Source organism: Tursiops truncatus, chromosome 17, assembly GCF_011762595.2.
Source record: "Tursiops truncatus isolate mTurTru1 chromosome 17, mTurTru1.mat.Y, whole genome shotgun sequence".
NCBI lineage: Eukaryota > Metazoa > Chordata > Mammalia > Artiodactyla > Delphinidae > Tursiops > Tursiops truncatus.
The window spans coordinates 74,093,574-74,119,597 of NC_047050.1; the positions used below are offsets into that span (position 1 = coordinate 74,093,574).

At 51.4% G+C, this 26,024-nt stretch overlaps 1 protein-coding gene and 1 non-coding gene across 2 annotated transcripts in view; both read right to left on the reverse strand.

The window, feature by feature from the left end:
• Nucleotides 1–26,024, reverse strand: part of COL22A1 (collagen type XXII alpha 1 chain) — a 261,283-nt gene that overhangs the window by 60,501 nt on the left and 174,758 nt on the right. Inside the window, exons 35-43 of the mRNA XM_033842909.2 lie at nt 25,601–25,654; nt 23,774–23,827; nt 22,135–22,188; nt 19,413–19,517; nt 18,609–18,653; nt 11,032–11,109; nt 2,850–2,885; nt 1,881–1,934; nt 596–640 (exon numbers count right to left, since the gene is read on the reverse strand). Coding sequence (XP_033698800.1) covers nt 596–640; nt 1,881–1,934; nt 2,850–2,885; nt 11,032–11,109; nt 18,609–18,653; nt 19,413–19,517; nt 22,135–22,188; nt 23,774–23,827; nt 25,601–25,654 — 525 coding nt within the window. The remainder of the gene's footprint in view (nt 1–595; nt 641–1,880; nt 1,935–2,849; nt 2,886–11,031; nt 11,110–18,608; nt 18,654–19,412; nt 19,518–22,134; nt 22,189–23,773; nt 23,828–25,600; nt 25,655–26,024) is intronic.
• Nucleotides 17,283–17,387, reverse strand: LOC117308778 (U6 spliceosomal RNA). The gene has a single exon (XR_004522959.1). It is a non-coding gene; the product is annotated as a U6 spliceosomal RNA (small nuclear RNA).

Here is a 26,024-nt window from a genome sequence, read left to right on the forward strand (position 1 = left end):
TGCTCTCGCTGTGAGAGAGGAAAGAAAGTTCCTTCTACTCTAAAAGGGGGGAAGCCAGGAGGTACTGACATTACTGAACAAAAGGGCAGGACAAGGGCCGGTGAGGAACTTGCCGTGAGTGCGGCTCTTGTCCATTTGCTCTCCCCCAAATCACCATTCATCCTTCTCTGTCCTGCTCCAGGCCCGGGAGGCTGCACCCTGGGCATGTGTCGGGGGACTCACCTGCCTGCTGGCTCTCGGGTGAGCTGGACCAATAAGAGGCACGTTAGGAAACTGGAGTGGGGGGCGGAGGCACTGCTCCCTCCTTGCCTCTGGCCAGGCTTCCTGGCAGTGGCTTTGAACCCACAATGACAGCCCCCATCTTCCCCACCAGCCTCGCTTTCTCTTGGCTCTGGAGAGAAGCACAAGGTGGTGCTGGCTTCCCTCTGTGCTTTACCTCTGGGGGGCACAGCATCTCTGCTTAGCTCCCTGTGCCCACAGCTTTGTCAAAAGCCCCTTCTTAAAGTCTCTTGCACTATACGAGCTGCATTCTATTCTGCCCGAACCCCTGACTGATGATCAAGACTCGTCCAGAACAGGTAGATGACGTACATACCGGCTTGCCAGGAGGCCCTCTTTCTCCTGGGTTTCCAGGTACACCCTAAGAGAAGAGAGAAAGGACATTAGTTCTGCTAAGCACATAATCCTGACCCACCCTGCACACCCTCTCCCCCAACCTCTATAATCTGCCGGGTGTAACTCAGTAGAAAAAAAAAATCACCCAACCGTGAAGACTGGCACCAATAAAAATTCAAGGTTTCCAATCTCAGCTGAATACCCGAAGCTTCTCAGGAAATACTCAACTGTGCCGAATGTTCAAAACAGTTAAACTACCCCTCCTATAACTCCTTTCCAAAACATGGAACCGAAAACCACTCGTGCATGCAAAGTGTGTACCTGTGTGTGCACGTTTGTGTACACGCATGCACACACACACACCCCTATCTTAAATTTCTGCCATCCTTTTCCAAACACAGGAGGAAGGACCAGCTTTGAAAAAGAAGGCTCTTCTACGGAACTGACTCTAAGGGTGTAATACTGAGAGTGGAGCAGATACAATAGATTCAAGTATTTGGAGACAGGAATGAGAGGGTAACTTTCTTCTCTGAAACAGAACCCAAGGAAGGGAAGGGGAGGGTGATTTATTGTTCCTGCTTATAGTGAACCAAAACTATAGACATGGAAAGATGCGAGTCTAAGCACTACTGGTTAACGGTGCCGGACCTCTGCTCCAAGAACTCATGGTTGTCTTTTATCCATTTGGTCAGTAAGTCTGTATCGAGTAACATCTACGTGCCTGTCACCCTGTTAAGCATCAAGGACCTAGAGATGCATAAGACACATGGTTCCCACCTTCTTGGAGCTCAGATCTATCTGAATGAAAGTCAGATCACAGAGATAAGAGACGGTTATCACTGTCACAAAGTGGGAAGAGATACAGCCTCAAAGAGTATTAGGTAAGTCTGTAGAATTCCCTTAAAGGGAGAAAGCCATTACACGGATGAGTTAGGAGCAGGTCCATGGAGAAGACGATACCTGATCTGAGCAGAACTGACCAGCTAGGTACAAAAGAAAATTGACACAACAACAGGAGGCGTTGCGTGGGATAACCGGAGCTTACAAGTTTCTGAAAGCATCACACAAAAGCCAAAGAAGTGAAACTAGACAATGCAAGCTTACAGGGCACAGGGAATTGAGGAGCAAAACATACAAAATGTTCATGGGGGAGGGGAGACTAGTGAAGATGACCAGCTCCCATGGGGGCATCCTGGTCAAGGGAGGCAGGGAGAGGCTGGAGAAGGGTTCGGGAGACAGAGCCGGCACCCTTTGCCTTTACTTACGTCTTGGCCAGCTGGTCCCTGGGGGCCGGGGAATCCAGGTGGGCCTCGAGATCCCTGAAGAAAAAGAAAAGACATCCCACCCACAGTTTAAGGAAAATAAGGCCCCCCTTTCCTCGGGTCGGTTCTCCTTGTATAGAAGGCCTGGTGCTCTGAGGACTCTCTGGTGGAACGTGGGTGCCTGAGAGCCGCCTTCTCAGAGCTTACGCATTTCACTGCGCTCGTGGAGGTGGATGCATTAAATACACACAGAAAGGATGCCCGGAAAGTCTTCCCCGTGAGCCTGACTGCCCAGGCCCCCTTTGCAGGCCCCTTTCGTGAGTGGACAGGGCAGCTCCCGCAGTGAGACGGGCCTGAGCTCACCCCGGGTGCCGTGTGGGTAACCAGCCCCGGGGGCTGGCCAGCTGGGTAGATTGCCCTGTAAGAGGCCCAGCTCAGAGCCCAGCACTCAGGTGACCATTACTATTTGTTATTGGAAAGTCATTCCCACTCTGATGAAAATTTCTAGACACTATCAGGAATCAGCACAAATCATCTCTCGTGATGGATCTCACTTCCTGTAGGAATTTTCCTGTGTCTTCCACCCACCTTACAGATTAAGAGAGAGCCCTCACTTGCTCAGGGCTATGTGGCCGGGGGTGTGAAGCCAGGATTCAAAATTAGTTCCTCTGGCAATGTGATTAAATTTGTTTAACCATGGCTGTCCTTCTGGGAAGCAGAGACAGCAGAAGGCAAAGGCAGCGTCAGTCTGGCCAACGATCACCATCACCGTGTTCACTGCACTGGGCAACGCCCCAATCCCTCTTACTCCACCATTCCATAGGTCAGTGCTTACACCTTGGAGAGTTCGCACTGTTTAACATTAAAGATTTTTTGAAACTATTGTATTTTCTGGCCTCTGCAATTTGAAATTGCTTTGATCGCATAATTTCTCCCATCAAAACCCAGCCCTCTATTTAAATCATGCTGTACCTGAGGTCCTTTTTCTCCTGGTGGTCCAGAGGGGCCCTAAGAAACAAACAAACAAATAAGCTAACCAGAAGTGAAATGTTTATTTAAACATGCTGTGGTGTTTATTTCTAAGCTAGGTCTTTAACTGTCCTGAAAGGAGGAGCTGGCTTCCCCCATCTTTAAGACACAGTGTCACACCCTCTCATACCACCCACTATCGTTGCACGTGGGAATCTTCCTGGAGCCTTCTCCATTTGCCACTGAACTAGTGCCACCCCATCCTGGCACCCACTGGATGTCTGACACTTGAGCCCATCTCTAGCTCTGGTGTGGAGTGGAACCAGCATCCCAGCATCCTCGTGCTGTGCCCCCTTCCTGCCTGGGCAGCACAGGCCTTGGGGGGGCGGGTACATCCAGAGCCAGAATCCCCCCCGCCCCCCCCACACACGGGTCTCCCATCCTGCGAGTGTGACCAGCCTAGAATCTGGCTTCCGATGTTGCACTGAAGATGCGTCCCTTGCTCGAGGCATTAGTGTCTACTTTCAGTTCCTGCAGTGAGCAGAGCTGCCCCTCAGCCCTGAGAAGGCTCTGCCCTGCCTTTCTGCCTGGACGCGTTCTTGCCACACGCTGGTTCTCAGTTTAGATGTCAGCACCCTCGGAAATCTTCCCTGGCTTCTCCCAGGAGGCTCGTTAGAAGTGGTCCCCAGCCCCTGGGTGCATCCCATCACAGACATGTGGCCTAGTGCTGTCATCGCTTCGGGGCCCGTCTGTCCTCTCTACTGAAAGGACTGCGTGCTGTCTTGGGGGCGCTCGGCACGCTCTTGCCAGTGCTCAGCACGGCCCCGGGTGTGGTCAGGACGCAGCAGATCACAGCACACGGCACTCTACTAAAATTAACATTTTATTCTATGAGGAGAACCGGAAAATCACGTGTTATCATCCTTTCCATTGACGATCAAACTAAGGCCCAGAAGAGACAAAGAACCAGCCCAAGCCACATCGGGAGTCACTCGCCAGGTGGGTTGAGTCCTACCGCCTGTTCTCGGTTCCGTGCACCTGTGCATACCTGCAGCAGTGCCCATGAGAACTTCCGAGATATCCCAAGAGGGAGAAGAGACTTCACTCAGAGGCACAGGTTTCTGGCAGTATGACAGACCAGGTAACCTAAAAGCCTGCCCACCAAATAGTTCCCAGAACTGCCTGATAAAATAAAGTAAGCATTTTAAGTGCAGAATTGAGCACTAAAGGAAGGAGGGGACATCTCCAGAGGCCTAGGCCAAGAGGGCAAGTCGGGCAGGTAAGACAATGGACTCAGGATCCCACCTGGGGTCTACCTGACTCACAGGTCATTCTCCCTTCATTAGCTCTCACTGCTCTGTCAAGCTGTAGGTCAATGGTACACATGGACCAACATATACACATCTGAATTTCGTTCCTTTCAAAGTAGTTCCTTACTGAGACTGCACACTTATTCTTCAAGGAAAGGGCTTAGGGACAGTTTATTACTGGCCTGGGGAATGCTGTCAGATTTCAGAGGCACCTTTTGTTTCCAAATTAAACTCCATGATCCACCTCAAGCATCTGACTTGTTCATTAGACTAAGCTCCGAATTCCTCTCTCCCATCATTTAGTATGAAATCTACATGTGAAGCATGGATTTTGTTGTCAAAAGGTCTTCATTTCAAATCGGAGCTCTATCAGTTATTAGTCATTTGACCTTGAGCATGTTACTTAGTTTCTCTGAGCTTCAGACCCCTCAACACAAATACAAAGTAAGGTGATCACCTTGCCTTGTGTGATCAGAAACAGAAGATCCTCTAAGTAGAGAACCAGACCGGTGCCTGGCCCATACATAACAGGCATTCCCACGCTATCTTGCCAGTATACTTTTAAGAAATAGAAAAGTGTGCTGTGGAGGAGGGATTGTATCATGACTTCCCAATGTCATTCCTAAATTTGAAGCCTAAACACGTGTTCAACAATAATGACCCTCTTTTCCGAGATTACGCCCTCTGATGGGTTTGTTCGAGAGTCACTTTACCCAAAATACATATTTTGGCCTTTGACACCATTTTTCCACTAAAAGGAACTCCAGCTCCTTGTAGAAATGACTGACCCCAGATCTGGGTAAGGAGTACGGACAAATCTGGAACATCCTGTCATTCCAAAGAGCAAGGAAACTACCGAAGACTGGAGGGTCCACTTGAATAGTCTCCTATTTGCATCAAATAAGACCATTTGAACAGTGAAAGGAAGAATAACTGCAATATATTAAAACAAGTCAAATGTATTTAAATCCACGGGTTCAAAACTATTGATAAAAAACAAAAACACCTCGTTGATCATCTTTGCAAGACGCTAGGGAACCAAGTCGTTATTTGAAAATGATTGACGGGAAAGCATTTATATTCTGCCTTCCACGTGAGCTGTTCCACGGGTATCCGAATTGTAAATGAGGGAACCTCTCTCCACACAGAAGTATCCTAGCTAACACATAAAAAAGAACTGACTGAACTAGAATAGCACCTATTTGCAAGCCCTGATGTGCTAACTGATCTACACCTTGGCTATCAAAGGGTGTGGATGTCACAGCAAAGACACCACTGGACATCACACGCCTCCTGATGGCAGTCTTGCCAGAAAGATCAAACCTGAATCTGCCCCAGCCTCGACGCCCAAGTACGGGTGTATTGGGGAAAGTACGGGTGTATAGGAAACACAGGGACAGAGTAGTGCTGAACTGTTCTGTGAGCAAAGTCCAGACGGTGGGAAGTTCTGAGACCAAACAATAAATCTTGTCTCATCAATTAAAATATTGCCATTTATATTTATATAAATTTGAAATCTGATCCCCTCTCCCTCCCATAGATATCTATTTGAAAACACACTCATTTCATTCTCCATCATCTTTTATCTGAAGGGCTCACGGGTACCAGGCTAAGTGCTGGGCTTGCCTGTCATCAGCCCAGTGAGCCAGGCGCACTGTCTGAACCTGTCTAAGCCTCAGTTTCCTCATCTGTAAGCTGGAAACAATCATAGTTCAGGCTCACAGAACCACTACAAAGACTGAGGAGGGTAGTGCACGTGAAGGGCTTCCCACCGGGGCCTGGCCCGTCGTATAAGTGCTCAGCATGCCTTAGGAATTATTATTAGGAACAACAAAAAGCCTTGCTGAGATTAGAAAGGAGAGTTTTCAACCAGAAGTGAGAGTAGAAATTTATTTAAAACCTTTTTTTTTTTCCATCAAGAGAAGAATCCCCTGAGACTTTAATCTAAAAAGCCAAGATTGGGATATTCAGCTCCTGGTTATACAGGGAGCCCTGGGGTCTGGGGTGGTGCGCTGTCGGTAGGGACCCTCCCCAAGCCCTCCTCTTCTGCCCACGGGACCCTGCTCTGCGCACAGGACCTTGCTCTGTGCACAGTGCAAGACGAGAGCGCGTGGCCGGGAATGAAGCCCTGCAGAGCCTGTCCTGAGGGTCGGCTTTGAGGTACCTCTCAAGAAATGCCTGGTGTCCCCAAGTAGCAGCCGGGCAGATGGGGCTAGCTGGCTGTACATGCTTGTTTCGAGGGGTCGCAGGCCAGCCTAACTCCGGGACAACAGGAGTGGCTCTGTGGTTCTTAGAACCAAAGGAATTGGACTAAACCAGCAGATACGACATACGAACAGAAACAACGGCTAGACTAGCAGGTCAATAGTTCGGAAGCGGTAACGTACGTGAGAAGACCCTGGCACAGGAAAGGACAATGTAAATGTGAACTTCTGTTCTACCACTGCCCTGCTTGGGCATCTGCTTGGAGCTGGAATGCTGGCATCCAATCCCAGTTCTACCACATCCTAACTGTGGCTGCAGGCAAGTGTCACATCTCGTAAGTGGTTTCCTTTATTTGTAAAATGAAAGGGAGAACAAGATCTGCCTGGAAGGATGGCTGGGAGGATTGGATGAGAAGTTGTCCACGAGATAAATGAGAGAATGGGCATGGGTGCCCTGCTCACGCCGGACCCTGCCAGTAGGCAGGCCACGTGAGCTGTGGTTATGACTGCTCTAGCTTTTAGTGGCTTTCATTTCTGTTCTTATTATATTACTCCCTAGAAGAGGGGGAGCAGAAGAAAAAAAAAGAACCTACCAGTTAGGACACGTGACACCTTCCAGTTAGGACACGTGACACCTTCCAGTTAGGACACGTGACGTATGTTTTTGCACACAATCAGCTCCATGCTTCCTTTTCCCCGATCACACTGTTGGTCTATTAAGGGCTGTTGAGCTAGTTTTCTTTGTATGTGACCCTCAGCGCCTGGGCAAACAGGCGTCAGAACAAGTGACTCCAGAGAGGGAAAACTGAAGATGTGGAGAACAGAGGCGCAATTTCAGCCAGCGAAGGCTGAGAAAGAGTCTGGGAAGGATTTTTATGACCTCAGAAGGTCCAAGGCAAGGTTCCAGGCGTTATTACCAATACTACCACATTGTAATCTGCCCAGCACCCTGATTCATAAGGAAACTACTGCTCAGCACGGAGGCTTGGGGTGCGGGCTGCCGGCGGGAATCCCGCCCTTGCAGACCTCAGGCTCCGAGGCTCAGCGAGCTTCAGCAACACTTGGATCTGCCCTCAGACGCTGCAAAAGGAAGACCAGAGGCAACCTGAGGATCAAAGGGAGTTTTTTGGTTAATGTCTTGAAGGGGGAAGCCAAGACTCCAAACAACTGCCTCCCCGTCCACCCCCCGCCCCACGATGTGCAGAGACGTCGGCAGAGAAGGTCCCGGGCTCCTTCCAGGGGTCAGCGCTGCTCCTGGACGCCGAAGGCCCTGGAGCTCAGCGCCACGGAAGGAAGGACGAGAAGAATCCAGCCTCCATGTGAGCACGTAATGGAAGCGAACGACCCTCATCCTGCCAAAGCCACAGGAGAGCTGAAGCAGAGGAAGAGAACTGGCTTTGGAGGATGTGGCAGTGATCGGCGCCCTGGCCCTGGCCCAGCTGCGTGACACTGGCCAAGTCACCTCACCTTCTGAGCCTCAGACTGTTTACCTGGAAAACACTGACGAAGCAGGCACCTTCAGGACCTCTCTCCAAATCCCCTGGGCACGCACCCACCTGGCAGCTCCTCGCTGAAGGTGCCTGCCCCGGGGGCGTCTGTAGCCGTAAGGGGAGGCTCGCCCCGAGCGCAGGGCAGCTCCCCGGGAGCAGCCTTCCACCAATGCCCAACGGGAGTCGGTATGCAAACACCCCGGCTCTGCCGCCCTTTTCGAAGAACAGCTCTGCAGCCGTACCCCAGTCTCCAAGGGCTTGTCAGCGGAGGCTGCAACTCCCTAAGGGGTGATTTCTGAGACAACTTCCCCAATAAACTCCTTGCCCTTGAATCCTCTTCTCAGGAGATGCTTCTGCAGAATCCCAGCCTTCACCAAGGGATAAACCAACTTTCAGGGGACTGAAGGGCTGAGGATGCGGACGCTTCTGGACTCAGCACAGGACCACATATGGACCACTCAGCCAGCGGCAGGGCTCCTGTAAAGCACAGGCGTGTGAGGGATGAACTCACAGCCTGTCGGCACCCCTTCTCCACCTTCTCCGCACACCCGCTCTCAACACACCCCTGAGCCCTCATTACCGACAGCCAGGCCATTAGGAAGGAGCGTCAGCCAGAGACAGAATTCATGAAAATTCAGTAGCGCTGCCCCCACCACGGAAAGCGGAGGGAGGACACTGCATAGTTGATTTTCGGCCTCTTGGCTGAAAGCAGCCAATTACCTTTCAGGTGGAATCACTGGGGTAGTAACGTATTTCCCGGGAGATTTCATGGCTCTGAAGCGGGAGGTGGGGCGAGGAGTGCCCGCCTCTGCTGCCTGGCTTTCTGATTAAGGGCTTGATATGATGACTCCTGGGGAGCGGACGGGGCATGGAAAGACCCGTGAAATGACAGAGGGACCACCCAGCTTACAGCCCTGCGGTTCCTCTTTCAGTCCGTTTCTCTCCTAAGGGGCTAATTCCTGCATGATTCAGAATCCTAATTCTAACAGAGCAGGCCCCGTGAAAAGCGGGATTTCAGAAGGAAGGAAGCCTGAGCGCTGTCTCTTCAGTACACCTTCTGCCACGTTGTTCCTCCTGGCTACCAGCAGATGAAAAAAAACAGCCAAAGACAAAAGATAAAACGGATGTAATAGAGGGTTTTGTTCATCAGAAATTTTAGCGGAGAATCTCTTCTAAGAAAAACAGACTAAAACTGGACATTTCCAAGAGGATACCACCTGCCTTCTCCCTGGTTTCCGGGGACCTTTAGGAAGACACAAGGCCACTGGTCTTCCTACCACCTTGAAGGTCGCCCCGTTGCTGGGGGCTGGAGTGGAAGTGACGTGGTCATTTCTGGTACGAGGTGCACTTGGGAGGGGGGTGGTCAGAGAAGAGAGTGCCCCGGGGAATTTCAGGGACAAAGTGAGAGGCCCAAGACCAGCCCTGGGGTGTAAGAGCACCACCGGGGGGAGAAAAGGGGGTTTTAATTTAACAAGTGGCACTGTGGGTGACACACTGGATTTCCTCTCAGATTCTTTGAGAGACAGATGAGGAATGAATGGGATCACTTTATTTCTTGAACGCAAAACCAAGCAGAGACCGGGTCATGGACCGCTCCAGTTTACATTCAGATTACATTGAACAGGGGTGAAGCTGGACTGTGCTTCTGGGTTAAGAAAATAATGAGCCCAACGATATCAACACTGATACAAGCGCAGTTTGGATATTAAGAGGCTTAGCGACAGCATCTGAAAACCACTGGGTATTGGCGCTTCCTTTAAATAACAGTGAGACAAGTGCTACAGACTGTTCGCGTCTCCCCAAAATTCATACAAAGAAACCTTAACCCCCAGTGCGATGGTATTTGGAAATAGGGGTTTGGGGTGATTAGGTTACGAGGGTGAAGCCCTTATGAATGGAATTAGTCTTTCTAAAGAAACTTCAGAAAACCCCCTGACGCCTTCCACCCACCACATGAGGACATAGAAAAAATAGTCATCTATGAACCAGAAAGCGGGCCCTCACCAGACACTGGATCCGCCAGCACCTTGACCTCGGACTTCTTAGCCTCTAGTACCGTGGAAAGTAAATTTCTGTTGTGTTTAAGCCACCCAGTCTAAGGAATTTTTGTTACAGCAGCCCAAACAGACTGAGACAACGTGCTGCCCAAAAACCAGCAAATGCAAGTTTAAGGCGCATGACTAAGGTACTGTGTCCTTAGCAAAGAAGGGACTAAACAGAAGATAAAACCCCAGGATTGAAAACTGGTCTTCAGTTCTGAAAGTCATCATTCAGTAACAGGGGTGGGGATGGAGGGGGGGAGGTGGGCTCTTTGTGGTACAAAGGGAAGAATTAGAAGCAGCGGTAGAAGACACAGACAAGCGTAATCCTACACTCTCTGGAAAGACATTCCTAAAAGATGTCTGTTCTCTACAGAAATAACTGTCCAAATATCAAACCCAGATGGACGAGCTTTGAAAGCAGTGTCTCCTATTCCTGGAGGCCTTCGGGGTATGCTGGCTGAGACGCTCACGGCAATCCTCAGCTTGGATGGGGCCTGGGGGTCACGGATGCTCGTGACCTCTCACAGCTCAAAGGTTTTACGGTTCTTACAGTCACCACCTCCAGGGAGCCTGCCAGCTCACACCCAGGAGACTGATGTGAATTATTCATCAAAACCACCAATCCAAAGACCACTTCCTAGATTTTATTTTGGAGATAAAAACCTTCTTGACTCCACTTACGTTCTCACCTGTACGTTAATTGGAGGAAGAGGGGTAATGAACTCATTTTTGCCTGAAATACCTGAAAGCATGCTATTTCTTCCACATCACACTCCTTTCCCAACCAATTCACGTTCACTGGCTATACCTCAGTTTTTGCAAAGTCTGGCCAGTGAGCACTGTTTTTTCCTTTTTATTTTTTAGTGAGTTTTGTTCTCTCACTCCTCTTTGAATGAGACAAGTCTTGGTCTCCCCAGAAAAGCCTTATTCCTATAAGAAATACACCAAGTTTTAGAAACAGTGTCAGTCACAGTGGACAGACCTACAGCCTGGCCAGCCCAGGCATCAACGACCCACTACCAGATTAGCCGGGAAAGGTGTGTCCCTGCTGCAGGGCCTGAGCAGCAGGTCCCCTGGGAGCCAGCAGGGGCTGGCTGTGTGCCAGGGAGCAAGGGTGTGCTGGGTGGGTAAGGACTCACAGGAGGGCCAGTGACCCCAATGCCTGGGTCTCCGTGGTTGCCAGGAGAGCCGGGGATCCCAGGTGCACCACGGTCCCCCTGGAAAGAGAAAACACAAGGTGAAGAGGTCAGCTCTGGGCAATAGAGAGCCAGGGTGCAGGAGAATTACGCCCCTCCCACCGTCCGACCACACTCTCCAGCCAGCACTTCTGCCCCAGCCCGGATTCCGAGCGCCCCCTGAAGTTCATGCAAGCTGCCATCATCCCACCCAGTCCAACACCCGTGGACCACAGCCACTGACCGTGACCATGCCCCTTTCAGGGCTGACCATGGCTCCAGATGTGATTATAACAATGTGACACCCCCCCAACGTGACCACAATTCCAAGTTTTACGGTGCTTTCTCCAGGCTTCACCTTGCCCCCATCCTGGACCCATGACCATGTACCCACATTTCAACTTAATGCCCACATCACCAATACATTAATCCATCATTTCACCAATAATTTGCCAAGTACCTACACTTTGTGGGTCACTTTTCCAGGGGGTGGGAGCGGGGAGAACGACTGAGATGTAACCTTTGCCTTGTGCATGGCGGTTAATATAGTGCACGTTTAAGTTCTGCCTTCAGCCTTAGTCACTGCTGGCTTAAGAGAGCGACACGTTTCCTGAGCTTTAATCCTTCATTTACGAAGGGCAGGTAACAGCAGGAGCTGCCAGGCCCGCACACGCCGTGCCTGTTAGGGGATCGTGCCTACAGGGCGCCCGGTACAGCAGCCAATGCACGTAGGCCGTCGTAGTTGCTGCTGTTCTCAGGTGCCTGTCATTCTGGACGTTGATCGGAAGAGTAGAGGGGAAGGGAAGAAGAAAAGGGAAGAAGTTCTGCTTTGCCACTTGCTGTAGAAGGATGCTGAGACAGTCATGCCTTCTTCTGCATAATTTCAAAATCCTCCCCGTCTGAGAACAAGGGCTTATCCTAACTGAGATGGCAGCCAAAGCCGACTTGCATTGACACAGGCTATTTACAGTCTTTACACATCTCGTTTTGCGTGGATACTTACATGTTTCTGTTACATCAATATTAACGATGAGGAAAGCTGCCCCCCACACCACGGTAAACGCAATGTATGTTGCTTGCAAATTATTACCTTTCTAAATTCCAAAATAAATTCAATCCGAAGCACACAGGGCCCCCAGGATTTTGTGTAAGAAACTGTGCACCTCTGTTAGGTCAGCAGACGGCAGCCAAGCCTGACACTGAAATGGGGGGTGACCCCGCTGAAAGCACTTAACATCTCCAGGATGAGTTAACTCGTATGACAGACGGAAACAGCCTTAGGAGGTCATTATGAAGAGCCGATGAGATAACGTGCAGCACATTTATTTCAGGTAGAACCTGGCGTTGCTAGGCAACACTGCTTTATTAAGGTTTATGTGTTTAAGCATTAAGGGAAAACCCTATTAATCATCAGCTTAGCCTGTAACCACCATCTCAATTGGAAAACTGTACATTTTGGACCTTTAAGAAAAGTCACGCTTCAAGATGGTTTGTTTTTCTTGCAGTATGACTGTTCCTCGGATGAGTAGATAAGTTATATACTCGTTCAACTAATGTTGGTTGTTTATTCATTGCAAACCGCAGTCCAGACTCCAAGACCAAAGACGACTCGATCATGAGCCCCTTTTCAATACTCCGTGTTAAATTCAGAAGAGAAATCGAAACAGGGCTTGTGAAGTTCTCACAAAAGAGATGAACCACAATCCAAACCTCTCACTAAACTCTGGTAACACTGTCTCTTTCCCTCCTCCCTCCAGGTGGACGGTGGCGACGTGTCCTGAGAGCTGCGGCATCCCTCTGTCCCGCACTCGCTTCTGTAAACAGTCCCCAAGAAATCCTCTTCAGAGCCCCAGATGGTGCCTTCTGTTTCTTTAGAATAATATGATATGGCTGATTCTGGGAAGTACAAGGTGACTGGGACTGCCAGGAGATCTGATTTGTGTGCCTGGGGAAGGTGGGAAGTCAAGAAATAAGGCAAATGTGGGAAAAGGGTAATGAACTACGAATGAACATGATCAGTGCCGCGTCCCTCACCAGCACATTGTGACAGCGAGAGGATGAGGCAGAAGACGTCAAACTGGCCGTCAGGTGATGACAAGTCCAGTCTTAGGACTGAAACCGAGCTCCCCTAAAATCCAGTTCCCCTGTGAGTTGATGGCCAACCTCTCTATCCCAAACTTCATTCCCGTTCTTGCCCTGCCCCTGTTTCTCTCAGGACTGAAGAGTATCAAAGAAAAGGCGGGACTGACCCTGAACAGGACCCTGTACCTTCCCCGGTACAACCCCCTCCAGGTCGTGTCCTCACTTCTTTGGCCTTCACTGAGTTCCAAAGAGCAGACTCAAGCAGTTACCAATTAGGGAAGAGAGGGGAAGCAGACACAATGGGCCAGCGGTTAAGCGAGGAAAGTTATGGTCACCCGCACAACAGCTGAGCGATAAAACAGCCTCAGGACCCCTAGTTCCTCCTCAAGGGATATACGTAACCATCTGACACGTACCTTCGAGCTGGTCTGCAGAAATGAAGACGCCCACCCACCAGAGGATGCTGACCACAAGCATGTAGACCCCAGACCGGCTGGAACCACAAGGCTGATGACTGAGATTCCCAAACATCACCCTGTCACCTCACCACCAGCCAATGAGAGAAATGTCCGCGAGCTGATCACACACCCTACGACCCTCACCTTCCCGTTGCTTTTAAACCCTTGTCTGAAAGCCATCAGGGGTTCAGGTCTCACCAGCCGCCCATCCTCTTTGCTTGGCCCAGCAACAAACACTACTTTCCTTCGCCACAACCCGGTGTCTGTAGAGAGGCTTTGCCGCAAATCAGGCAAGTGCACCCGAGCTCCGTTCCTAACAGAACAATGTCAACCTGGTCCTGTGACTTTGCATAAATGCCATAACCTCTCTGGCACCTTAAGACCCTCATCAATTAGGAAAAAAAAGAACATTCTACCAAATTCCCATGTATCTTCCGTAGACTCATTTACAAGGTAAGAAACCACGTAACATCAAGTATTATATAATTATATTTTATCAGCCGAATCAGAAGACAGAAAATAAACTAAGTACACATAAATGTCAGAAATATCCATGTTGTTTTGCACCCCAGTTTCTCTTCACAGTGGTTAATGTAGTCTTCTTCCTATTACTTTGTCTTATCGTGGCTTCCCCCTTCTTCCCAAGGCTCTATTTCATGCGCAGCACAAAACCCTAACCACTGAAAGCTAAATCACACCAACGGTGGCATCTGAATTTTTCCATGCGGTCTGTTCACACCCTGCTTCTGGCACCAGCTGTTCCCCTCGTGGGGATGTTGTCTGATCCAGGTTCTAAGCTTCCAAACACTTCCCCACCAATTAAGACTCAGCCCAATCATTCCATCTCCATAAACCCACCTCCGCCTGCCCTCCTCTCTGCCTTCCGGAAGGTATTCGAATACATCTTCATTAATCTTAACACACTGCCCTCCCATTTTGTCTGTCTGACCCTCTGACTCCTGTGTGTCTTAAAAGAAGAAGAAAACTATCCATTCATTCCTTTAACCATTAATCCAACAAATATTTGTAAAGTACCAAAAATGAGTCAGACCCTATGTTGGGTACAATCTCTACACGCTTTCGCATCCACAATGCCCAGTGTAGGGCCTGGAATAGCCCTTTAATAGCAAATTCCTGAATGCCCGAATGAATGAACCTCTCATCACTCACATTTTGTCAGGTACTAAATTTTGCTTTTGACCAAAATCAACTTTTTACCCAGGAGGGAACATGATGAAAGACCTCTCCCAGCCCAGCCCAGAATCTGAGTCACACTGATTGATCTCTGCTGCAGGGTAGCCAGGCCTGGCCCTGGTATGTTTATGGCCCTTTGTGATGCTAACATTTACCCCAAGCAACTACACATCACAGCTTAATGGACTGAAACTTTGAGAAAGTGGCTTCAAGAAAAGGGCAAAAGACCTTAAAGCTCGGTCAGCAAAAGCAAGGCGGCTCCTGATCGAGAAAAAAGGGGTGTGTGAGCTGTAATCTGTAATACTGACTGGAGTATCTGTTTTGGCTGCAAAACATTCTGGGCCAGTTCAACACTGTCCAGGGAAGAGATGTGTGCAGTCATGGAAGGAGAATGACATTTACTGAACATTTATGTGCTGTGAGATCACTTATCCACAGGAGCCCTTTGGGGGTTAACTATGCTTTACTCCTTTATACAGAAAAGGAAGAGAGTCTGTGAAAGAATAGGCCGCTTGCCCTTAAGTCATCTGTCTCGCAAGTAGCTAAGCTGGGATCCTAACCCAGTTCTGTGTGAAGGCAAAGTCTGTTCATTTGGCTAGAAACAAGTCCACCCAAGAGAAGGAAAGGCATCTTTAAGAGTCTTCCTGCAGTTGTAAGCAATTAGGAAGGGCTGAGCAGGTGCCCAGGAAAACCCTTATACACTATAGCACCCACCCTGAAATCCCCAGGGGTTTTCAGTCAGCACCAGGAACGAGGGACAGCGCCTGGGCAAGGCACACTGCTGAACGCTCCCTCCCTCCCTCTCTCTCTCTCTCTCTCTGTGTCCCCTTCCTCCCTCCTGGTCCCCCCCGTGGGACCCCCATTCTACAACTAAAGACCTGAATTCCAATTTACCTTCCCAGCTTACTAGGGAAACCTTCATTCTAAACTACATTCTAACTTACAAATATATATTATACAATATTAACACTGAAAGGGTCATCTGTTTACACATCTCACATTTGAAATAGGAGGATGTGTTTGGCCAAAGGGACAGCACGACTTACCGTGGGTCCCATGGAGTTGAAACTGGCTGGTCAACTGGACCCCAGGGCAAGGCCCGCTGCACTCCTCACACCCCGGGGTCTCAGCCTTCCCCTCTACTCCTCACTGCTGCCTCTCCCACTTCCACTTGGGCTCTCCAGCAACTTGCCTACAGGTTCCCCACCTTCGTGCTGCAACCGTGAAGCAGACTCCACAGGGCGATCTAATGATAAGAGTCACTAACATCTACAGAGCATGTACCTGTGACAAGCAGAGGTAGACAACTATTTTTATTTGCATTATATCATTTTTCCCCAAACTGCCTGGGAGAAAGATTTCATCAACCTCAGAAATATCACAGAGAAAAGGACCTTTTAAGCCATCTTCCCCATCTCCCATTTCTGGTGCCCTTTCCGGTGCCCTTGCCTTCCTTCCAGGTCCTGAAGGTCCTCCTCTAGGGGGGAAATTGAGAGCACAGGAGCGCTGCCAGTCAGACACTGGGCTCACAGCATCACAGCGGAACCTTGGAGACACGCCTTCAGTTGGCTGTTAATTCATAGGGCCTCCAGAATCTGGTCCTGCTTCCTGCTCCTGTCCACACACTCCCACTGTTCCAGGCACAAGGAACTATCTTACACGCCCTCAAATTCAGGCAAAGTTGTTTCCAATTGTTTTCTTCTTCAGAAACTGGGGAGTTGCCAAATATTTGCTCAGATCACTCAAAGAACTCTCTCGTTTTTTCCCCTTTGATCATGAACTACAAAATCACTATTAGGGGAATGCACGTTAGCCTACTATGACCTCAATCAGTGCAAGCTTAGTACAATTACAGAGGTCACCTGCCTAAATAGCAGAAAAAATCATGAAGCAAGAAAGTTGAACGTAGACACAGCAGTTATTCCTGAGGCCTCAAATTCCATGTCCTGGTTATTATTGTAAACAAGCCTTTTACATATAATAAATACAACATACTCTGCGGTTATGTTCCTCAGATCCCAAAGACACCACTATAGAATAAAAGGAATAAAAAAAAAACAATGGGTATCTGGGCCTTGAGATAAAAATTCCAGCAAGAGCAGCATGTACGGGTTCCCACTGTGTTACATCTTCAATAATTTGACTGGGACGGATGGTGACCTGATCTGGGAAAGTGCTAGTTGACTCAGAAAGCGGGTCTAGGGATGACGGGCCATGACACCAAAGGCACATAAAAAGAATTTTTAAAACTGTTTTCATAAATATATGTAAGTGGATAAAAATATCATAATTATACAGTAATTCTTTAAGTTATGTGATTTTGAATATATGTTAAACTAAAGCAAAAAATAAACATTCTAATGTCTATCGTTGACTATGTCACACACATTCTTTTTGTACATAAATTCTAAACTTTACTGCATTTTATTTAATTTTTTACTTATTAAATTTTATTTAACTATTTACAGATCCACTTAGCCAAAAAACATGGAACGCTTCACGAATTTGTGTCATCCTTGCACAGGGGCCACGCTAACCTTCTCTGTATCGTCCCAGTTTTAGTATCTGTGCTGCCGAGGCGAGCCCTGTCACACGCATTCTTAGGTTTATACGTCTGAGCTGGTCAGATGATGGTTCATTGGCTGCAGGTGCATTTACAGCAACGCTCTACTCTGAATACATTCTATCTCACGCTCCCACGGCCTTCTCCCACGTTAGGACCCTGCAGAGAACTCCCTCCTCACCTTCCCCTTCCAATGGCTACATGCACTTTAAAATCAGGAGAAACATCACCTCCTCCAAGAAGCCTTCCACAGTCAAACGAGGTTGGGTCGGGAGGCTCCTCTGAGCTCACTTGTGCCTCAGCCTCCCTCTATCCCAGCACTTGTGAGTCTGCTTCTCCCCCAGCTCCTGAGCTGTCAGAGGGCTGGGAACACGTGACACCCACCCCTGTCACCCCACAGCCCACCTCCAGGTCTGACACACGGCAGAGGCTCAGTGGATATGCAATGGATGAAATAAGAAGTGTATTGTTAATGGATGCATTTGACTCAATGAATGACTGCTTCGCTGTGAAAATAACTCCAGGAAAACTTCCCTAGTCACTCAGGAAGGTTCCCTTAAGAACACTCCCTGAGGGGTGAAGTCATGTCTTCTGCGCTGTGGCTGCAGGTGCACTGAACAAGAGACGCCTGCTGTTTGCCAAAGCGTCTGCCTTCCCTCCCAGGGCCCAGCTAGAGGACGACCGCTCCTCCCCCGTAGTGTCAGGAGTTTGGTGGAAATGAGTGATCACCTCCAGGCCTGGCCCACAAAATCCTTCCACAAGATCCTCTACCGTCTCTTCCCTCATTTGCCACCGCATACGGAGGTTCTGGGAGACACTGAAGTCCCAGAGGAAGGGATGGCACTGGACCGGAGGAACGTGGGTCCCTGGACGGCCAGGTAGACGAGGACTCCTCACCCACCACAGCTCCCATCACGCTGTGAATGAGGAATAAGCTTTTCCTGTGCTAATCATCTGAAATTTGGGGATCGTCTGTGTCCCCAATTAAACTAATAATACAAGATAGACCCGTTGCTTTGCTGGCTGAAAGCATCTTTTGCAACTTGATTTCACTGCAAACATTTATTAAGCAACAATTATGTGGCAACTACTCTAATGTCACAGTTCAGAGTCACAGAGCCTTTAGTTAAGTGGAAAGTGATGAACATGCAAGTAAACTGAGGTGACCAGAGATGCTGACAATTAACTTCTGTTTGGCCCCTAAGTGCAACCCATGGCATTCACAGTTCGCTAGATAAACCTACCTTAGTTCCTAGAGGTCCAGGTGATCCAGGTGGTCCACGAAGTCCCTGGGAGAATGAACGGCACAAAGATAACCATGGGACCGTGAGTGAGCACTTACCCATCTACCCTGTGCCGCGGGGGGCCACAGGGGGATGGGACTCTCATCGTGACCCGTTTTGTACAGAGGAAAGGTCCCTGTGTCCTCATGTAGTGCTAAGGGCTGAAAGCCACTGAGATTTCGGGGTTCTTCATTACTGCAGCAAAATTTACTAATACATCTCACTTCGTGTCTGTGACACTCTAACACGTTTGTAGGTCCCCATGCACACAACGCTCTCATGCGTTTCCACATACGGTTTACCTGTCTGGACCACCCTCTCTGTGCTGTTCTGCCTAAAAAGTAATTTCTTCCAACTTTCACATTTCGCACAGATGCCACTTCCTGTGCAAGGTTTCCCCAGACTTACACAGACCAGGAAGCCCTTCTCCAGGATGTGCACTCCAGGACTGCCTGAGCTACGGTTATGTTTGCCTGGCTGTCTCATGAGCATCTCAACAGCACAGGCGCTCACCCATCTCCGTGTCCCCAGCGTCCGGCCTGGAGCCTGGCACGCGGCCAGCAGTCCACAGGGGACTCTGCTGCACTGGCCTGAAGTGGACGGGAGCAAGACGCTTCCCCCACCCAAGACCCCTTTCCCAGTCCACCTGCTTTCACTGGCTATGACTCCGCTTCTGCAAAGCTTGACCAGTGAGCCTTTTCTTTTTTTCTCTTCTAATTCCAGCCTGATCGTCATGGGCACAGAAACCCTGGACCCGACACTTACCGGTTCTCCATCTTTCCCTCTTCCGGGTGGCCCCGGGAGCCCAGGGGCACCAGGATCGCCCCTGGGGCCACCTGGCCCTGGGCTTCCTGCTTCTCCCATTGCTCCCTGGAAGGAAAAGTGGACAGTGTCCAGGATCAGTGACATGCAGAGAGTAAGCTTTTCAGTGGTGAACCAACCTGAAGGGGGTTGGTGGGCTTCCTGGTGATGCCCTGCTTCAGAAAGCCCACCCCTTCTGAGGGCATAGAAAGATGGGTTGTATAATGTGCCCCCCAAAATTCATATGCTGAAGCCCTAACCCCAGTATCTCAATTTAGAAATAGAGTCTTTGCAGATGTAATTAGTTAAGATGCAGTCACACTAGGGTAGCATGGACCCTAATCCAGTATGAACTGGTGTCCTCACGAGAAGGGGACATTTGGATACAGACATGTGGAGAGGGAAGTCAACGTGAAGATGCGGGGAGAAGAGAGCCATCAGGCCCCAAGGACAGGGGCCTTGAAGAGATCCTTCCCTCACAGCCCCCAGGAAGAGCTAACCCTGCTGACACCTTGATTGAGGACTTCCTGACACGGTGAGAATGGTGAGACGGTAAGTTTCTGTTGTTTAAGGCACCCAGTTTGCGATACGCTGTTCCAGCGGCCTTAGCAAACTATACAACGTGGAACATGGGAACAGGAAGGATGCTAGTCGTCTTCTAGTCCAACTTTCCTCCCACTGCAGGAAACCATCACGCGTGCCTCTTCCAGGCAGTCCTCCCATTTCTGTTTGGACTCCTATGAGAGCAGGGAGCTCACCACCTTCTCAGGCTGTTCATCCCTTTATTGGGCAGTTCCATTACATAGTGTGCCTTTATAGTCAGCCAACCCTCTCTGAAATCTTCCAGATGTTTGGCATTCAACCTTGGAGCTCTACAGACGAAATCCAATCCCTTTTCACATGACAGACTTTCAGTGATGTGAACACAGCCCGGGGCTCCAAAGTGGGGAGAGACAGACAACCAGGATCTAATGAGGGAGCTGGGCTTGGAGTTTGCTCACCCTTTCTGACCACAAAGCCAGGAGCCCCGAAGCAGCCCTGGTTGTGGAACGCTGCGGGGTAACCAAGTGAGAGGCAGGAACTCCCTTTCCCAGGCAGGGCTCTCTCGGGCCTAGGCTGCAATCTGACCGCCTCCGACATTTGATGCAGAGGTGAGGTGAGGTACGATGTCCCAAGGAGGGGCAAAGCAAGGCATGGAGAGGACCTGTCTCCAGGCCCAGGGCGGGATCAACTTCCACAAGCCTCAGGCCAGCCACTGGACACATCCTGCTGTCCGGGATTTTTACCACTTTGCAGAGCACTGGAGGGAAGTGCCCTTCCAAATGCAGCCCTGGGTCTTGGACCTCAGCCCAGGCTCCTGCTCAGACAAGCAGAAGTGTTTGGCTCCCCCTTGAGGCTGAATGAGCCAACAGCTCACAGCTTTTCTCATCGTTGCTCAACTGGTCCTCAAAAACCTCTTCTAACCCTCTTCTAAGCTCCTCCTAAGTGGTTAGTGCCCCACTTACGTCCCCGAATAGAGCCTAATCCTTCAGACATGGTGTAATCTAGGAAAACCCGATGGGCCAGGTTGTTTTCCCTCGCTTAAGGATATTTTCCACAGGTTGGCGGATCATTTTTCTCTGCAGTGAATCATTTTCCTCTCTGAAGTACGTGTTTTAAAACTGAGCCTTCCCACCAAAGTGTAAAATTTTGTTATTTACCCTTGTTGCATTTTGCCAAAATAGAAAAGATAAAATGATCACTCCTTTCAAAGGTCTCAGGCGAAGTGGACGTGAAGGGATTTGCATCAGGTTCAGACACTGCAGTGCCGGGAGGGGCCCTCTGCGGAGGAGGCATCGGGCGCCGTGGAGACGCCGAGACACCCGTTCCTGGAGGCGAAGCCTCACGTGGTGGCTCGAGACAGCGAACCGCCGTCAGCCCCCATCACCGGCTCTCTGCCGCGCCCTCTGACACATCAGTGCTTCAGTTCCTCCTTGCCACCTGTGCTCAGTGTCTCCATTTTACACACGAGAACATGCAGGTATCAGAGGGTGCCTGCAGTCCGGGCTTCTCAGCTCCGGCGCTGCTGACATTCGGGACGGGCGCTCTGTGTTGAGAAGGGGGTGCCGTCCTGCGACAGTTTAGCAGAATCCCTGGTCTCCACCCACTAGATGCCAGTAGAAGTCAGGAGTACCCCTCCGAGACGCTTCCTAGAACGCGAGCTCGGGAAACGTGGCGTGGGATTGCGGAAGTCCACGGGACCTCCCTCTCTGCCCCCGGGGTGTTGGCGTTTTGGGGGGACACCGTGTCTCTCTTCTTCCTAATAAACAAAGCTCTTTCTTACAACTCAGGAAGGTTTAACTGTGCACACAAAGGTGTGGGAGGGCGAAGTTGGTGCGCTGAACTGAGAGAAAATGGACTTAGAGTCAGACCGACCAGCTCTGTGGTTCACTAGCTACAGGACGTAGGAGAGCTGAATTAATCTCTCAGAGGCTCGGTCCCCACCTCTGTCAAATGGGGATCCACCTACCCTACGGGTCCGCTGTGAGTGTTAAACAAGACGACTGCAGGGCCCCTCCCACCCTTCTGTTCAGAAGCCCTTCGGACCCTGGGTCCTAAACCAGGTCTGGGCAGAGCGGGCTCCTCCTTCCCTGCTTGAGAAGCTGAGAACAGCTGCTGTGTGCAGAGAGATCACACTGCACCTTACCTTCTCGCCGCGCTCCCCATCTTTCCCAGGGGGGCCTCTGGTGCCCGGGGGGCCCTGAAGAAAGAGGGGTTATTGACAAGGTGAAGTTCAAGAGTGCTGCCGCCCCCAGAGAAGGGCGATCAGCCCCTTTCAGTTAATGATTACAGCTCTGTCCCCACTCATCCCCCCCACCCCGGCTTAAATTCCTCGCCGCCACCTCCCCCAGCCTGCCTCAGCTGCTCCTCCCCTGGTCTGTCACTCAACCTGGAACACGAGACCTCTAACCACGCAGGCATGTGTTTCCTGGTGCCCTGCCCACCCTGGGCTGCAGCTCTCAGAGGGGACCTCGGGGAGGATGAGGGTGACCTAAGAACACGGCCTTGGCATCATTGACCTGCTCCACCTGTGTCTTCAGAGTCCCCCAGAGGTTGAGTTTTTGAGACAAGGCTCAGGTGCAGGTGTTCCACGGAAGCACCAGCAGGGACATGAGAAAAAGGAGGACAGGCAGGGAGTGACACGTTCGTGTAACTGGAGCTCGGTCCTGCTGGGGGCTCTGGGGGCCAACGCAGGACACACACTCAGAGTGGCTCCACCAGGAGTGGAGAAGCTGGGCCGTTTATACACCCATCAGCCAGGGATGGCTCTGCTGGTGGGTGGTGCTCCTGGCCACGTGTCACGTGGCTGCACAGTGAGGTCTCTAAAAGCCATAGGAAACCCTCAGACAGAGGAATGCAACGTTGGCTCCTGGAAGTCTGTGGCTGGCACTGCAGTGGGGAGGGTGACATGGCACAGGCGAGGGTCCAGCAGTGTCCACGGCAACCACTAACCACATGACTCAGTCTCCCTGTGCCTCAGTCTCCCCCTGCATAAGATGCGGGCAATACTAATATCCGCCTCCCAGGGTCCCGAGGAGTCAATGAACGAACTCGTGCAAAGCCCTTACAACAGTGCCTGGCCCACATATATGCCCACATTTGTCCTCTGAACGGCTATGATTATTAACAGAAAGGCTGGTGACTGAACAGGACTGGTCTCAATCTATTTCAAGAGCACAATTCTCGGTTACCCTTGACTAGATGCCATTGGGTGTTTCATTGCACACGTTACAGCTGCAATCAACGTTCAGGTGGACCTTAAAGCTGGGGTCCTTAAAGCAGACCCCTGGGGCCCCCACGGGGGAAGCTGTCTCCCTAAGTCAAGTGCAGCAGGAGGTTAAGGGTGAACCTTTCATCTTGAAGATGAAAAAGCGGAGGTCTCCAGGAGCCCCTCACGGAGGCCCGACAGCCGGTTAGTGGCAGAGCTGTGGCCAGAACCTGGGCAGCCCAAAAGTCAGGGCCTCTTCCACTTCTGTAGGTTCATTTTGTTTCTTCCAAGGCAAACTCTGATGCTGATTCCAACATCAGTGATGCTCACAGCTTTCTGCAGTTACCATAGCTTCATTTACCACCCAGAGACCTCACGAGTTACCGAGAACCTCAGGTTGGTAACTTTCTAGGCGACTTCGTCGGGACATCAAGTTCTTCCATCTGTGAAATGGGAGTAAGGATGCCTGCACCCCTGAGTTTTGTGGAGGATAAATGAGTTAACTCAGGAGATGGGCACTGTGGAGCCACAACCAGTGTTGGTGTCCCTGCCCTCTCCCCTTACCCCGCTTACTCACCGCACTTCCTGGGGGGCCACTGGAACCAGGGGGACCTACAGGTCCAGGAGCGCCCTATTAAGAGACAGAAGAAGGTTAGAAAGGCCCAAGGTATTGATTATAAGCAGCTCCCCCAGTTTCCCTCCAAACCTGCCTTCTATTCAATTCTCCCTGATTTGCTGGAAACGTTTCTAACCTGAAACTCCCTCCACAGATAAGACGAACCTCCCGTCCGGGTGCACCCCAGCTCGCCAAGCCTGAAATGAGTGGGATTCCAGCACAGAGGTGGGAGACAGGAGAACAGAAGCAGCCTAGGACCTTCCTTAAGACCACAGCACATAGGCGGCAGAGGTGGAATGTGTGCTGGGCAGGGCGGGCAGAAAGGAAGGCCAGATCCAAACATGCACGTGTCTCGGGTGGGGTTTGGCCTCTATCCTCAGAGCCTGGGGGAAAGAAAACCCCCAAAACGGGACAAACTCTGCAGACCTGCGTTGCAGAGAAATATGCTCCGGGATAACGCAGGTCGACCGTAAGGGCATGAGCAAGCCTCGGGGACCAGAGAGAGGACACGAGAGGCAGCCGTGGGCTGGACAGGAAGAGGCATCCCTGGAAACGGTGCCGGGAGGAACGACCCGGGCTTGGTGACCAACCGCTGGTGAAGGGCCGAGGGGGAGCTCACGGTGGGGATGGTGGCAGAAGCCTGAGCGGGCCTCAGCAGCACTGCTCTCGCCCTGGCTCCCTCTGAAGATGCCGGGGCTGCTCCGGCACTGACGAGGGAAAGCTTGCGTGTGCGTGCGCGTGCGTATGCGTGCGCGTGTGTGTGTGCGTGCGTGTGCGTACCTGTGTTGGATCTGACTGGCGAATCAGGGCATGCTTCCTGGAGGAGGTGGATTTGAACACTGGTGGCTGGACGAGTGTATGACGGGAGAGGTGGATGAGGACATTCCAGATGGGTCACCGCCAGGGAGACGGGGACGCAGGGGACTCCCAGTACTGGGGCCTCCCCGCGCTTCTCCTGCCGCCCGCGCCCCTGCGCTCGGCTTCCCTCTCCCGCAGGCTGCGCTCGGGCGGGTCTCTCTCTGGGAGCACGGAGGAGCTGACCGCGAGCCCCTTCTCTGCGACGTCCACGCCGCCCAGCTCCCGGGGCTGACCCGTTCCCACTAAGTCACATGCACGGTGGGCTGGGCCGTGCGAGCAGACTGCAGCCGGGTACGTGGGGCCTGCAGTCCTGCCTGCCTGGCACTGCTGCTGCTCTAATGCCACCGCCCCTCCCGGAAGTCCCCGCGGGAGTCTGTCAGCTCCCTGGAGAAGCCTGGGCTCGGGGCTCCGCTCCGGTAGACGCAACGCTAGTCAGAGCTCAGGGGCACGAGTGCCGACCCACGGAGATGGTGGGCCAGGAGCAGCGAGCGCGTGAGGGTACCCGTGTGCTTGTCTTCCTGGAGTTGCCAGAACTGCATTTATATGTGTGCACGTCCTTATACGGGTGTACATATGTGTGTGCGCATCACGGTGCGTGTGCATCTCGGTTTCCAAACGTGTGGATGTGCACGTGGGCGTGCTTCTCAGAGGGACAAACCCGTCTGCGTGTGTCCACGTGTGCGCCACCCATGTGTGTGCGGGAGACTCCTTTCGGGGCTGGCATGTGGACGAAGCCCTGAGATGCTGGGAACGTGGCAGAGGCCGGCACGTCTCTGGTCCTGGCTGCTCAGGAGGCTCCGGCCCCGGCCAGCCCTCTAGCGTGGACGGCGCTTTCCCGGCCCCCTCCCCACACTCTGCCCAGAGCTGGGAGCCCGGGCAGGGGCAGGTGCTTGGCCCAGAACCCCTCCTGTGGGAGCCGGGAGGACTCACGGGGTTCCCAGCTGCTCCGGGCGGCCCCTGCGCGCCTTCCTGTCCCTTGGCACCCTGCACGGGAAACAAAACGGGGAGGTGAGAAGCCACAGGCAACGCCGTCCTCGGCCCCATGCGGGGACGTCAGGGCACCTTCGTCATCAGAATTAGGTGATCCGAACTGAAGGACAGAGATCACGGCTCCTGGCCTCCGCTATCGTACTCCGTCTTCCCCACCCCCGGGACAGCAGCACCCACCCTTTATCTTGACGTGAACAATATTCAGAGGGACAGCCTGGCCCGGGGCACACAGCCAGCCGGCGGCCCGTGGCCTCTGAGCCCAGACAGGCCGCTCCCACGGAACTCTCAGAGAACACCAACGACTGCCCAACAAAGAGCCAGTTACGAAGCCAAAACTGAGGGAAATGCGATCCAGACGCGAACA